General features: G+C 49.1%; 2 protein-coding genes across 4 annotated transcripts in view; one reads left to right on the top strand and one right to left on the bottom strand.

The window, feature by feature from the left end:
- The window catches only part of LOC138756422 (uncharacterized), a 34931-nt gene extending 31839 nt beyond the window's left edge, over nt 1–3092 (bottom strand). The window contains exon 1 of the mRNA XM_069922919.1: nt 2969–3092. The gene's annotated coding sequence lies outside the window, so the exon portion shown is untranslated. The remainder of the gene's footprint in view (nt 1–2968) is intronic.
- Nucleotides 3093–4606: 1514 nt separating this feature from the next.
- LOC138756421 (zinc finger protein 79-like) lies at nt 4607–7763 on the top strand. 3 transcript variants are annotated; one of them, XM_069922917.1, is made up of 2 exons: nt 4607–4926; nt 6065–7763. In XM_069922917.1, exon 2 carries the CDS (start codon nt 6068–6070, stop codon nt 6965–6967), a length of 900 nt encoding a protein of 299 aa, XP_069779018.1. In that variant the 5' UTR covers nt 4607–4926; nt 6065–6067; the 3' UTR covers nt 6968–7763. The 3 variants fall into 3 exon arrangements, with proteins under 3 accessions (XP_069779018.1, XP_069779017.1, XP_069779019.1); XM_069922916.1 differs by having other exon boundaries at nt 4608–4792; XM_069922918.1 differs by lacking the exon at nt 4607–4926 and adding an exon at nt 4938–5038.
- Nucleotides 7764–13567: the final 5804 nt, after the last annotated feature.

Here is a 13567-nt window from a genome sequence, read left to right as displayed (position 1 = left end):
GTTCAAATCGTAGGGGAAATAAAACGTTAATATTCCAAGCCGTGAAGTTGAACTCTCTGACACAGCACTGAAGGACGACCCATTTCACGGACAGTGAGAGAATTAGCTTTGTGGTGTCTACAAATTGTTTCAAGAACCGTCCAGCAGATCAAATCCGATGGCAGGATTATTGCACGGAATATTGTCGGATTTTGATGCTTTTTGGGGAATATTTACACTGCCTTTTCCAGATACCAACCAAGTCATAAATAGCTGCTGTCTTTCTGCTTCTCGGATTTTTTTTTGCTGCTCAGAATTGGTGTTTAAATAATGTTTTGCATATCAGAATTATTTTAATAATTGTTTGCTTCACAGAATAATGTTGTAAATAATTTTCTTGTTATCAGAATTATATTTTAATACATTGTTTTACTTCTCAAAATTACTTTTTAAAGTCTTATGCTTCACAGAACTATTTCTTTACATAATTATTTTTTAAACAATTGTTTCCTTCTCAGAAGTATTTTAAAAATAATTTTGCTTTTCAGAATATCTGTTTAAATAATTTGTTGCTTCTCGGGATTACTTTTTAATAATTTTTGCACCTCAGAATTATATTGTAGATTTTTTTTTGCTTCTAAGAATGATTTTGTAAAACTTTTGCTTCTCAGGATTATTTTTAAAATCTTATTTGCTTCTCAGGATTATTGCTTAAATCATTGTTCAGAATTATTTTTAATAACCTTTACTTCTCCAAATTACTTTTTGATAATTATTCTTTTTACGATTTCTTTTGCTTCAGAATTATTTGAATAATGTTTTTACTTCTCAGAACTATTTTTAATTGTTTTTTTTGCTTCTCTGAATTATATTTTAGCATTTTTTTTATTTATTTGAATTATTTGTAAGAACTTTTATATAATTCTTTTGTTTCTGAGAATGATTTCTTTAAATAACATTGGCTTCTCAGAATTATTTTTAAATATATTTTTTGCTTTTCAGAAATATTTTCAATCACCTTTACTTTTGAGGATTATTTTTTAATAATTTTTGGATCTCAGAATTAATTTTTAATAATTTTGCTTCTCATGATAATTGTTTGCTTCTTAGAGTTAATTTTCAGAAATAGTTTTGCCTCTCATGAGCAGGTTCCAAAGAGGATTGTTGCACTCTCTCGGCAGACATTAATCACAATGCTGATCAATACATCCACTCATTAATAAAATGCACCGTGCAAGTAAGTGTATTTTCAAATGGTCGTCAACTCGACACCAACCTCTGCTCAATTACACCCCAGTTCAAACTGTAGGGGAATAAAACGTTAATATTCCAAGCCCTGAAGTTGAACTCTCCGACGCACTGCTAAAGGACGATCCATTTCACGGACGGTGAGAGAATCAGCCTTGTGGTGTCAACAAATTATTTCAAGAACCGTCCAGCAGATCAAATCTGATGGCAGGATTATTGCACGGAATATTGTCGGATTTTGATGCTTTTTGGGGAATATTTAAACTGCCTTTTCCAGACACCGAATCACGGCTGTTTATGTTAGTGTTAATTGAATTTGTTTTAATATTTCCTGATTCTCAGAATTATGTTTTAAATAATTTTTTTAATTTCAGATTAATATTTTAATAACTTTTGCATCTCACAATTATATTTTAAATAAACGTTGGCTTCTCAGAATGACTGTTTAAATAATTTTTTTGCATCTTAGAATTATTTTTAAATTTCTTTTCCTTCTCTGAATTATATTTTAGTAATTTTTTTTACTTCTTGGAATTATTTGTAAATAACTTTTGCATCTCAGAGTTCATTTTCAGAAATAGTTTTGCCTCTCGTGAGCAGGTTCCAAAGAGGATTGTTGCACTCTCTCGGCAGACATTAATTGCAACGCTGATCAATACATCCACTCATTAATAAAATGCACCGTGCAAGTCAGTTCAAACAGTCAGGAATTCATTTCACGCTGTTTTGGGTGTACCTTTCGAAACGCGAAACCGCTTTTGAAAAGCTTCAGACGTTGCAGAGATATGAAAATTGAGTTTAAGTTTTGAAAGAGCAATATCGGATGTTGGAGCTCACGCAGAGAGGAGAAGCGGGACAGAGCTGAATTCTTCCTCACTTTTCGCCCGCAGCCGGGAGAGGGTCAGGGGCTGAGAGGGAGGTTGGGGTGGGGGTAGAGAGGGAAAGGAACAAAAGAGGACTCGTGATTTGTTTGGGGTCTGGTGGAAGCTTCTCCGCGCTTACCCAGATGGGGTCTCCAGCGGATAAAGGCGCATTTGAAGGTGCCGACTTACGGGATATGGTGAGTCCAGCGAGACTGGGGCTCCGTGGCCCACGGAAGGGAGGTCAGCAGCACTTGCAGCGAGGAGCGGAATGGATTCAGGTGCAGACCCTTCCTCCTCCTCCTTCTCTCCATGTGGGGGAAGGCAGGATTAGGTCAGGTGGAACAGCAGCCAAGAGGGAGGGGTGTGTGGAGGGGGAGGGCACATTCCAACCTCACCACCGCCCCTCCCTCAAAGACTGGTGGAGAGGAGCTCCGAAAGGGAGGGGGAAGGGAAAGAGGAAAGTGGAGGGGGGTGTGGGGGGGGGGGGGGGAGGGGGAAGGAGGGAGGGAAAAAAGGGAGGGAGGAAGAGGAAGGAAGGAATGAATGGAGGAGGAGAGGGAAGGGGAGGGGACAAAATGAGGGAGGGGAGGAGGAAGGAGAAAGGGGAGGGGCAGGAGTATGTGGAGCGTGAAGGGAAGGGGAGGAGAGGAAGGGGAGGGGAAGAGGGTGGGGAATAGGAAGGAGGATTGAGGAGGATGGAAGAGAGGGGGAAGGGGAGGGTAGAAGAGAGACTGGAGAGGGGAGGAAGCTTCTCTCAATCCCAACCGCAGAGAGAGGAGGAACTTGGGGAGTGTTGTGGAGCAGAAGGATTGGGGGTGGGAGTGGGGTAGTGTTGTAGAGCCGAGTGTTGAGGGATAAGGAGTAGAGGGATATAGTACCTTGAAAATAGCATCTCTGAGAGACATGGTGGCTGATATACAGAGGCACTGGAGAAACTCAGCAGGTCATGCAGCATCCATAGGAAGTATAATCCATCAATGTTTCAGACCTGAGCCCATCATTGGGAATCTATAAAAATAGGTAAAAGCCTGATTAAAAAAGTGGGAGAAGGAGGAAAATTTGCCAATGACACCACAGTTGTCAACGGAATCACCGAGGGCAATGAGGAAGCGTACAGGAGGGGGTGTAGTGTAGATACTTGACTGGACAGAGAAGTAATACTTTTTTTAGCTTAGAACACAGATAGGGATCATGAACAGGCTTCAGAGGGGTTCAGGGTTTAGGCAGGAAACCAGGGTTATATGCGGGCTCTCGGAGAAGGAGTCGGGTGGTGGGACCAGTCGTCAGTACAGGACATTTCTTGTGAATCCAATTCACTACCAATTCATTGAATGCTGCAATGCCAGCAATCTTGTGCTCAGTGTCAGCAAAACCAAGGTGCTGATTGTGGACTTCAGGAGGAAACCAGGACTAAACAAGCCAGTCTTCATCGAGGGCTCACCAGTGGAAAGGATTAAGAACTTCAAATTCCTGGGAGTCAACATCTCTGAAGGTCTGTCCATGTCGATACAATCATGAAGAAGGCTTGCCAGTGGCTATACTTCGTGTGGTGTTTGTGGAGATTTAGTATGTCACTAAAGACTCTCGAAAATTTCTACAGGTGGACTGTGGAGAGTATTCTTGTTGGATTCATCACTGTCTAGTACAGAGGGGCCAATGCTCAGGACAAGAAAAAAACTGAGGCCTACAGTAGAACAGAGGAATCTGAAATAAGGGGAGATTTGATTGAAGTATTTAAAATTATGAGGGGGCTAAACAGAGTAAATGTAGGTCAGCTTCTTCCACTGAGGGTAGGTGAGATAGAAGCCAGAGGATATGGGTTAAGAATGAAAGGGGAAAAGTTTAGGGGGAACAGAAGGGGAACTTCTTCATACAGAGAGTGTTGAGAGTGTGGAATTTGGACAGGGTATATGATGAGAGAGGTATGGAGGGTTATGGACTGGGTGCAGGTGGAGTGGCCATTTCCAAAAAGGACATGCATTTCAAAAAAAATATTTTAAAATTTAAACCGTATTGCACAAACCACAAATTCAAACACATCATATGTATATGGTATCCTATAACCATGTCCTCCTTTTGGAATGGCATCCCAACTGGGACTAGGCAAAAAAATGGTTCGGCACAGACTAGAAGGGCCTTTCCACAAATATTTATTTGCTTTTAAAGGTTATAGTCTGCATGTAACAAATTTAATGTATTTTTACATTACAATTAGGGATTGTTTGTGCAGGTTGGTATGAAGGGCCTGTTTGCACGCTGGTGAATAGGACCTTGTGCAGGGAACATTTCCTAAAATAAAGCTCCATTTGGGAGGGGAGGAAGTCGCTTTTTCTCTGACATTGCCAAGGTTGGAGCCACTCCCGCGCAGCGGAGCCTGCTGATTGACAGACGGTCCCGGGGACTGGAAGCAACGATTGACAGCAGGCGGTTGCCACGGCGACGCAGAACAAAGGCGAGGGAGAAAAAGAAAGGGAAGCGAGCTGGCGCATGCGTGCTACGCTGCCAGAGGGACGTGAGTTCTGGCAGCCAGCCGAGCCCGGCAAGCCAGCCGGCGGGTCTCCGCGCATGCGTCCTGCTGTGGGGGTTGTCAATGAGCGACGCAGTCGCAGAGCTTGCGCCAGCTTCGACCATTTTCGGTTGCCACAGGGTGTGGAAAGGTGGAGGAGAGAAGGCGAAGCGGCCGGCCGGCACCGGAGTGCGCGGTAAGCGGTGCTCGAGTAGCAAGGAGTGCTCCTTCTTGCCTTGCTTCCCTCCCTCTACCCCCGCCCCCGGGGCTGCCGGAGGTCGTCTCCTATGATTCGAGCATTGGGCAGTTTCTGGTGCGCGAGGGATTGTGGTACGTACCACCGCCATTTCCCCTTCCGGTCCCTCCGCTGATAGCCGTCGGTCCGTCTGATCTCTGACCTGGTGAATGTTCGGACACTGTGGCAGACGTCGAGCCTCGCAAGGTAAAGCCAGGAAACTCTGGCGTAAGGAGAAAGAAACAGGGGGTGTGGGTAGAAATGGGGGAACTAGGGAAAGCGAGAGAGAGGACTGATGAGGAAGAGGGAACCATCTCCCCACCTCTGCATCCCAGACTCCTCAGCAGTGGGGAAGCAGTATGACTATAAGACATAGTCAGCCCATTGAGTCTGCCCCACCATTCAATCATGAGCTGATCCACTGCCCTGCCTTCTCCCCACAACCCTGGCAAATCAAAAACCTATCAATCACTGCCTTAAGTACATGCAAAGACCCGGCCTCCACAACCGCCTGTGGCAACAAATTCCACAGATACACCGTCCTCTGGCTGAAGAAATTTCTTCAGGTAGAACAGAGATGCACTTCAATCCTGGTTTTGTCCTTTAGTCCCAGACTCTCCCACCATGGAAAACAAATCAATTCTGTCCATGCCTTTCAACATTTGAAATGTTTCAGTGAGATCCACCTCATTCTAAATTCTAGAGCTGTCAAACATTCCTCATATTCCTCATAACCCTTTCATTCTCAGAATCTGCCTGGCGAATCTCCTCTGATCCCTTTCCAATATTAGCATATCCTTTCGGAAATGAGGAGCTCAAAACTGCTCCCAACACTCCATGTGAGGGCTTAGCAAGGCCTTATAAAGTCCCCACATCACATCCCTGCCCTTGTAATCTATTCCTCCTGAAACGAATGCAAGCATCACATTGTTAGAGGTCTTCTGAAAATCCAGATTCGTAACTTTCATGGCCTCTCCTTTATCCAGCCTGCTTGTCACTTCTTCAAAAAATTCCATGAAGTTTCTCAGGCAGGATTTTCCCTTAAGATAAGCTTTGCCACATCTTGTCATGACCCTAACTGCATCCTTAGGAAATCCTTCCTCCGGCTTCTAACCTGACCTCCGGCGTTCCTACCAAAGACTTGAATGCCATCCAGGTTCACTCTTGCTCCTGTTAGTCCTTAGTACACTGTTTACGTTGCACTACCCCAGCTTTGCTCTTGCGCTTTTCCAGGCGATGGAGACCCGGCAGACAGAGGCAGTGGGACCTGCTGGTATGGAGCAGAGCGCCAACTACCAGTGCTCCCTGTGTGGCAAGCTCTTCAGGTGGGCCTGCGTCCTGGAGTCTCACCAGCGCTACCACCGGGGCGAACGACCCTTTGAGTGCGGCATCTGTGGCAAGGCCTTTGTTACCTCCAGCAACCTGACGGACCACCGGAGGGTGCATAGTGGGACCAAGCCCTACGGCTGCCGGATGTGTGGCAAGAGCTTCGTCTCCTCCAGCAACCTAGTGGCCCACCGCCGCACCCACACAGGCGAGCGGCCCTACAAGTGCACCGTGTGTGGCAAGGGCTTTGCTGCCTCACCCAACTTGGCTGTGCATCAGCGCACTCACACGGGCGAGCGGCCCTTCCGCTGCCGGCTGTGCGGCCGGGGCTTTGCTGAGGCCAGCAAGCTCGCTCGGCACCAGCTGACCCACACCGGCGAGAGGCCGCACCATTGCCCTGAGTGTGGCAGGGGCTTCCTGGAGCTGGGAAAGCTGGCCGAGCACCGGCGGCTGCACACTGGCGAGCGACCCTACCGCTGTGGCGCCTGTGGCAAGGGTTTCATCACCTCGGGCAACCTGGCAGCCCACCAGCGCACCCACACTGGCGAGCGGCCGTACCGGTGTGGTGCCTGTGGCAAGGGCTTTGTCACCTCTAGCAACTTGGCAGCCCACCAGCGCACCCACACCGGTGAGCGGCCCTACCGCTGTGGTGCATGCGGCAGGGCCTTCATGGAATCGGGCAAGCTGTCCCGGCACCAGCGGGTTCACACGGGTGAGAAGCCCTTCCAGTGCGGGCAGTGTGGCAAGTGCTTCACCCGTGCCCTGTCACTACGCGCCCATCAACGGTTGCACGGGACGGCTGCTCCCTGAGCAGGCATGTTGGACAGGCGTAGGAGTGGGTACCTGGCCCTCGATCAGGTCTGGGGCATGATGTATGTGGACAAACGCTCTGCTGTGAGCAGGGGGTACCAAGGCTCTCGATCTGCTCTGGGGTTGGGGGGTACCAGGGCTCTCACTGCACTCTGGGGCAGGGGGTACCAGGGTCTTGATCCGCTCTGGAGCAGGGGAACTGGGGTTCTCGATCCGCTTTGGGGTAGGGGGTACAGGGACACGAACTGCTCTTGGGCAGGGGGTACCAGGACCCTTGATCTGCTCTGGGGCAGGGTGCAGCTGAGACACTGACCCAGCCATCACCATTTCACTTCCAGAGAGCAGACGGAACTGGGAAAAAGGAATGCCACACAATGTCTGGAATAACGGAGAGTATGGAAAAGTGTGTTAATATTTGCAGCGAGACAGCAGGAGTGGGGTGGAATATTCAGAGCGAGACCCCAGATGAGATGGGGGAGTATTCATAGCAAGACCCCGGAAGTGGGGGGAAATATTCACGGGGAGATGCTGGAAATTATGGGAATATTCATGGGGAGAGCAGGGGAGTGGCACAATATTCACAGGGAGTTCCCGCCAGTGGTTATTTACAGGGAATCTCTCTCAGGGAAGTCTCTTGAAACATTTCTTCTTCCTGACATAGATTAGACCTCCCTTTCCACTCCCTTCTCTAACAGAATGCTGAGGTCTCATTACAGAAATTGCACCCACATTTGCCACTATATATTGTCAAACTGATCCATTTATAAACTGTGCGCTGCTCTGTTGGGCATCTAAATCTGTCCCGATTTGAACATTATTTCTTTGCTGTGTCTTTTCATGCTGTTATTTGCTATATCTGTGTACAACACTGGGGTTCAGTCCTGGTGGGGACAGGTCTATCACTGAACAACACTGGGGTACGGACCTGGTGGAGACAGGTTTGTCACTGAACAACACTGGGGTTAATTCCTGGTGGGAACGGTTCTGACACTGAACAACTCTGGGGTTCAGTCCTATTAGGGACGAGTCTGTCACTGAACAACACTGGGGTTCAGTCCTGGTGGAGTCAGGTCTTTTACTGAACAACACTGGGGATCAGTTCTGGTGGGGACAGGTCTGTCACTGAACAACACTGGGGATCAGTCCTGGTGGGGACAGGTCTGTCACTGAACAAAACTGGGGTACAGACCTGGTGGGGATAGGTCTGTCACTGTACAACACTGCGGTTCAGTCCTTGTGGGGACGGGTCTGTCAATGAACAACACTGGGGTACAGTCCTGGTGGAGATGGGTCTGTCACAGTACAGCACTGGGGTTCAGACCTGGTGGTGACAGGTCTATCACTAAACAACATTGGGGTTCAGTCCTGGTGGGGACAGGTCTGTCACTGTACAACACTGGGGTTCAGTCCTTGTGGAGTCAGGTCTTTTACTGAACAACACTGGGGATCAGTTCTGGTGGGGACAGGTCTGTTCACTGAACAACACTGGGGAACAGACCTGGTGGGGATAGGTCTGTCACTGTACAACACTGCGGTTCAGTCCTTGTGGGGACGGGTCTGTCAATGAACAACACTGGGGTACAGTCCTGGTGGAGATGGGTCTGTCACAGTACAGCACTGGGGTTCAGACCTGGTGGTGACAGGTCTGTCACTAAACAACACTGGGGTTCAGTCCTGGTGGGGACAGGTCTGTCACTGTACAACACTGGGGTTCCGTCCTGGTGAGGATGAGTCTGTCATTGTACAACACAGGGGTTCAGTCCTGGTGGAGACCGGTCTGTCACTAAACAACACGGGTTCAGTCCTGGTGGGGACAGGTCTGTCACTGTACAACACAGGGGTTCAGTCCTGGTGGAGACTGGTCTGTCACTGAACAACACTGGGGTACAGTCCTGATGGGGACGGGTCTGTTAACGTACAACACTGGGGTTGAGTCCTGGTGGGGACGTGTCTCTCACTGAACAACACTGGGGTACAGTCCTGATGGGGACGGGTCTGTTAACGTACAACACTGGGGTTCAGTCCTGGTGGAGACTGGTCTGTCACTGAACAACACTGGGGTACAGTCCGGGTTACGATGGGTCTGTCACTGTACAACACTGGGGTTGAGTCCTGGTGGGGATGGGTCTGTCACTGAACAATACTCCGGTTCATTCCTGGTAGGGACAGGTCAGTCACTGAACAACGCTGGAGATCCGTCCTAGTGGGGTCTGATCAGTCACTGTACAACGCTGGGGTTCAGTCCTGGTGGGGACAGGTCTGTCACTGAACAGCACTGGGGTACTGTCCGGGTGACGATGGGTCTGTCACTGTACAACACTGGGGTTCAGTCTGCTGGGGACAGGTCTGACACTGAACAACACTGGGATTCAGTCCTGGTATAGACGTGTCTGTCACTGAACAATACTGTGGTTCAGTTCTGGTGGGGACGTGTCTTACTGAACATCACTGGAGTTCTGTCTTGGTGCCGAGAGGTCTATGACTGTACGATACTGGTGTTCAGTCCTCATGGGGACGGATCTGTCACTGAACAACATTGGGGTTCAGTCCTTTTGGGGACGTGTCTGTCACTGAACAACACCTGGTGGGGAAGGATCTGTCACTGTATAACACTGGGGTTCAGTCCTGGTGGGGACAGGTTTGTGACTGAACAACACTGGGATACAGACCTAATGGGAACAGTCCTGTCACTGTACAACACTGGGGTTCAGTCCTGGTGGGTATGGGTCTGTCACTGTACAACACTGGGGTTCAGTCCTGTTGGGGACATGTCTGTCACTGAACAACACTGGGGTATTGTCCTTTTGGGGGAAGGTCTTTCACTGTACTACACTGGGTTTCAGAATTGGTGGGGACATATCTGTCACTGAACAACATTGTGGTACAGTCCTGGTGGAGATGGGACTGACACTGTACAACACTGGGGTTCAGGCCTGGTGGTGACAGGTCTGTCACTGAACAACACTGGGGTTCAGTCCTGGTGGGGATGGGTCTGCCATTGAACAACACTTGGGTATTGTCCTTGTGGGACGGGTATGTCATCGTACAACACTGGGGTTCAGTCCTGGTGGGTCATCTGTTACTGAACACTGGGGAACAGTCCTGTTGGGGTCAGGTCTTTCACTGTACTACACTGGGTTTCAGACCTGGTGGGGACAAGGCTGTCATTGAACAACACTGTGGTACAGACCTGGTGGGGAAGGATCTGTCACTGTATAACACGGGTTCAGCCCTGGAGGGGACAGGTCTGTGACTGAACAACACTGGGGTACAGACCTAGTGGGAACAATCCTGTCACGTACAACACTGGTGGGGATGGGTCTGACACTATAACACTGGGGTTTAGTCCTGGTGGGAACAGGTCTGTCACTGAACACTACTGGGGTACAGACCTTATGGGGACTGGTCTGTCACTGTATAACACTCTGGTACAGCCCTGGTGAGGATGGTGTGTCATAATAAAGAACAGGAGTACAGTCTTGCTGGGGTTGGATTTGCCAATGTATAATACTTGTGTACAGTCCTAGTGGAGATGGGTCTGACACTACAATACTGGTTGGGACGGTCTGACACTGAATAACACTGGGGTACAGTATTGGTGGGGCCGGGTCTATATCTGTATAACACTGGGGTTCATTCCTGTTGGGGACGGGTCAGTCTCTGTATAACACTGGGGTTCAGACCTAGTGGGAATTGTTCAGTCAATGTACAGCACTGTGGTTCAGTCCTTGTGGGGATGGGTTTGTCACTGTATAACACTCGGGTTCAGACCTGGTGGGGATGAGTCGGTCACTGTACAAAACTGAGTTATAGTCCTGGTGGGGACAGTTCTGTCACTGAATAACACTGTGGTTCAGTCCTGGTGGGGCCTTGTTTGTCACTGTTCAAAACTGGGGTTCAGTCCTGGTGGGGACAGGTTTGTCACTACAACATGGTGTTTCAGTCCTCGTTGGTTAATGTCTGTCTCTGAACAACACTAGTGTTCAGTTCTGGTGTGGATGTGTCTGTCACTGAACATCACTGGGAATGTGTCCTAGTGGCGACGAGTCTGTCACTGTAGAATACTGGGGTTCGGTCCTTGTGGCGACAGGTCTGTCACTGAACAACACTGGGGTTCAGTCCTGTTGGGGACATGTCTGTCACTGAACAACACTAGGGTATTGTCCTTGTGGGGACAGGTATGTCACTGTACAACATTAGGGTTCAGTCCTAGTGGATCATCTGTTACTGGAACAACACTGGGGTACAGTCCTGTTGGGGGCAGGTCTTTCACTGTACTACACTGGGTTTCAGACCTGATGGGGACAAGTCTGTCACTGAACAACACTGTGGTACAGACCTGGTGGAGAAGGATCTGTCACTGTATAACACTGGAGATCAGTCCTGGTGGGGACAGATTTGTAATTGAATAACACTGGGGTACAGACCTAGTGGGAACAGTCCTGTTACTGTACAACACTGGGGTTTAGTCCCGATGGGTATGGGTCTGTCACTGTACAATACTGGTGCAGACCTGGTGGGGATGGGTCTGACACTATATAACACTGGGGTTTAGTCCTGGTGGGGACAGGTCTGTCATTGAACACTACTGGGGAACAGACCTTGTGGGGACTGGTCTGTAACTGGATATCACTGGGGTACTATCCTGGTGAGGATGGTGTGTCATTATAAAGCACAGGAGTACAGTCTTGCTGGGGATGGATTTGCCAATGTATAATACTGGAGTACAGTCCTTGTGGGGCCTCGTTTGTCACTGTTCAAAACTGGGGTTTAGTCCTGGTGGGGACAGGTCTATCACTGAAAAATGCTGGGGTACAGTTCTGGTGAGGATGGGTCTGACAATACAGCACTGGTTGGGAAGGTCTGACACTGAATAACACTGGGGTACAGTATTGGTGGGACTGGGTCTATTGCTGTATGACACTAGGGTTCAATCCTGATGGGGACAGGTCTGTCACTGAACAACACTGGGGTACAGACCTGGTGGGGATGGGTCTGTCATTGTCTAATACTGTGTTTCAGTCCTGGTGGGGACGAGTCAGTCACTGAACAACACTCTGGGGTACAGACCTGCTCGGGATGGGAGTGTCACTGAACAACACTCCAGTTCATTCCTGGTGGGGACAGGTCAGTCACTGAACAACACTGTCATTCAGTCCTGTAGGGGACTCGTCTGTCACTGTTCAAAACTGGGGTGCAGTCCTGATGAGGACATGTCTGTCACTGAACAACACTGGGGTATAGTCCTGGTGGGGATGGGTCAGTCACTGAACAACACTGGGGTTCAGACCTAGTGGGAATGGTTAAGTCAATGTACAGCACTGGGGTTCAGTCCTTGTGGGGATGGGTTTGTCACTGTATATCACTCGGGTTCAGACCTGGTGGGGACAAGTCACTCACTGAACAAAATGGATTCAGACCTGGTGAGGATGGGTCTGTCACTGTCCAACACTGGGTTACAGTCCTGGTGTGCATGGTCTGTCACTATTCAGCACTGGAGTACAGTCCTGATGGTGACGGATTTGTCACTGTTTAATACTGGGGTACAGTTCTGATAGGGATAGTTCTGTCACTGTATAACACTGGGGTTCGGTCCTGGTGGGGACACGTCTGTCTCTGTACAACACTGGGGATCAGTCCTGGTAGGGACGGGTCTGTCACTGAACAACACTGGGGTACAGTCCTGGTGAGAACAGGTCTGTCACTCAAAAACACGGGTTCTGTCCTAGTGTGGACGTGTCTGTCACTGAATAACACTGGGGTTCAGTCCTGGTGGGGCCTTGTTTGTCACTGTTCAAAACTGGGGTTCAGTCCCGGTGGGGCCAGGTCTGTCACTGAAAAACACTGGGGTACTGTCCTGGTGGGGATGGTTCTGTCACTGAACAACACTGGGGTTCATTCCTGGTGGGGACAGGTCTGTCACTGTACAACACGGGGTTTCATTACTGGTGTGGACGTGTCTGTCATTGTTCAAAACTGGGGTTCAGTCCTGGTGGGGACAGATCTGTGACTGAACAACACTGGGGTACAGACATGGTGGGGAAGGATCTGTCACTGTATAACACTGGGGTTTAGTCCTGGTGGGTATGGGTCTGTCACTGTACAATACTGGTGCAGACCTGGTGGGGATGGGTCTGACACTGTATAACACTGGGGTTTAGTCCTGGTAGGGACAGGTCTGTCACTGAACACTACTGGGGAACAGACCTTGTGGGGACTGGTCTGTTACTGGATATCACTGGGTTACTGTCCTGGTGAGGATGGTGTGTCATTATAAAGCACTGGAGTACAGTCCTGATGGCGACGGATTTGTCACTGTTTAATACTGGGGTACAGTTCTGATAGGGATGGTTCTGTCACTGTATAACACTGGGGTTCAGTCCTGGTGGGGACACGTCTGTCTCTGTACAACACTGGGGATCAGTCCTGGTGGGGACTGGTCTGTCACTGAACAACACTGGGGTTCAGTCCTGGTGGGGACGGGTCTGTCACTGAACAACACTGGGGTTCATCCTGGTGAGTACGGGTCTTTCAGTGTACAACTCTTGGGTACAATCCTGGTGTGGATGGTCTGTCACTATTCAGCACGAGCTCAGTCCT

This window comes from Narcine bancroftii, chromosome 3, assembly GCF_036971445.1.
Source record: "Narcine bancroftii isolate sNarBan1 chromosome 3, sNarBan1.hap1, whole genome shotgun sequence".
NCBI lineage: Eukaryota > Metazoa > Chordata > Chondrichthyes > Torpediniformes > Narcinidae > Narcine > Narcine bancroftii.
The sequence above is the reverse complement of the archived record's forward strand: the minus strand, read 5'-3'. Positions and strand labels throughout refer to the sequence as shown.

What these genes read in the sequence shown, in the direction of transcription:
- LOC138756421 (XM_069922917.1), top strand. Translation starts at nt 6,068, where the DNA reads ATGGAGACCCGGCAGACAGAGGCAGTGGGACCTGCTGGTATGGAGCAG.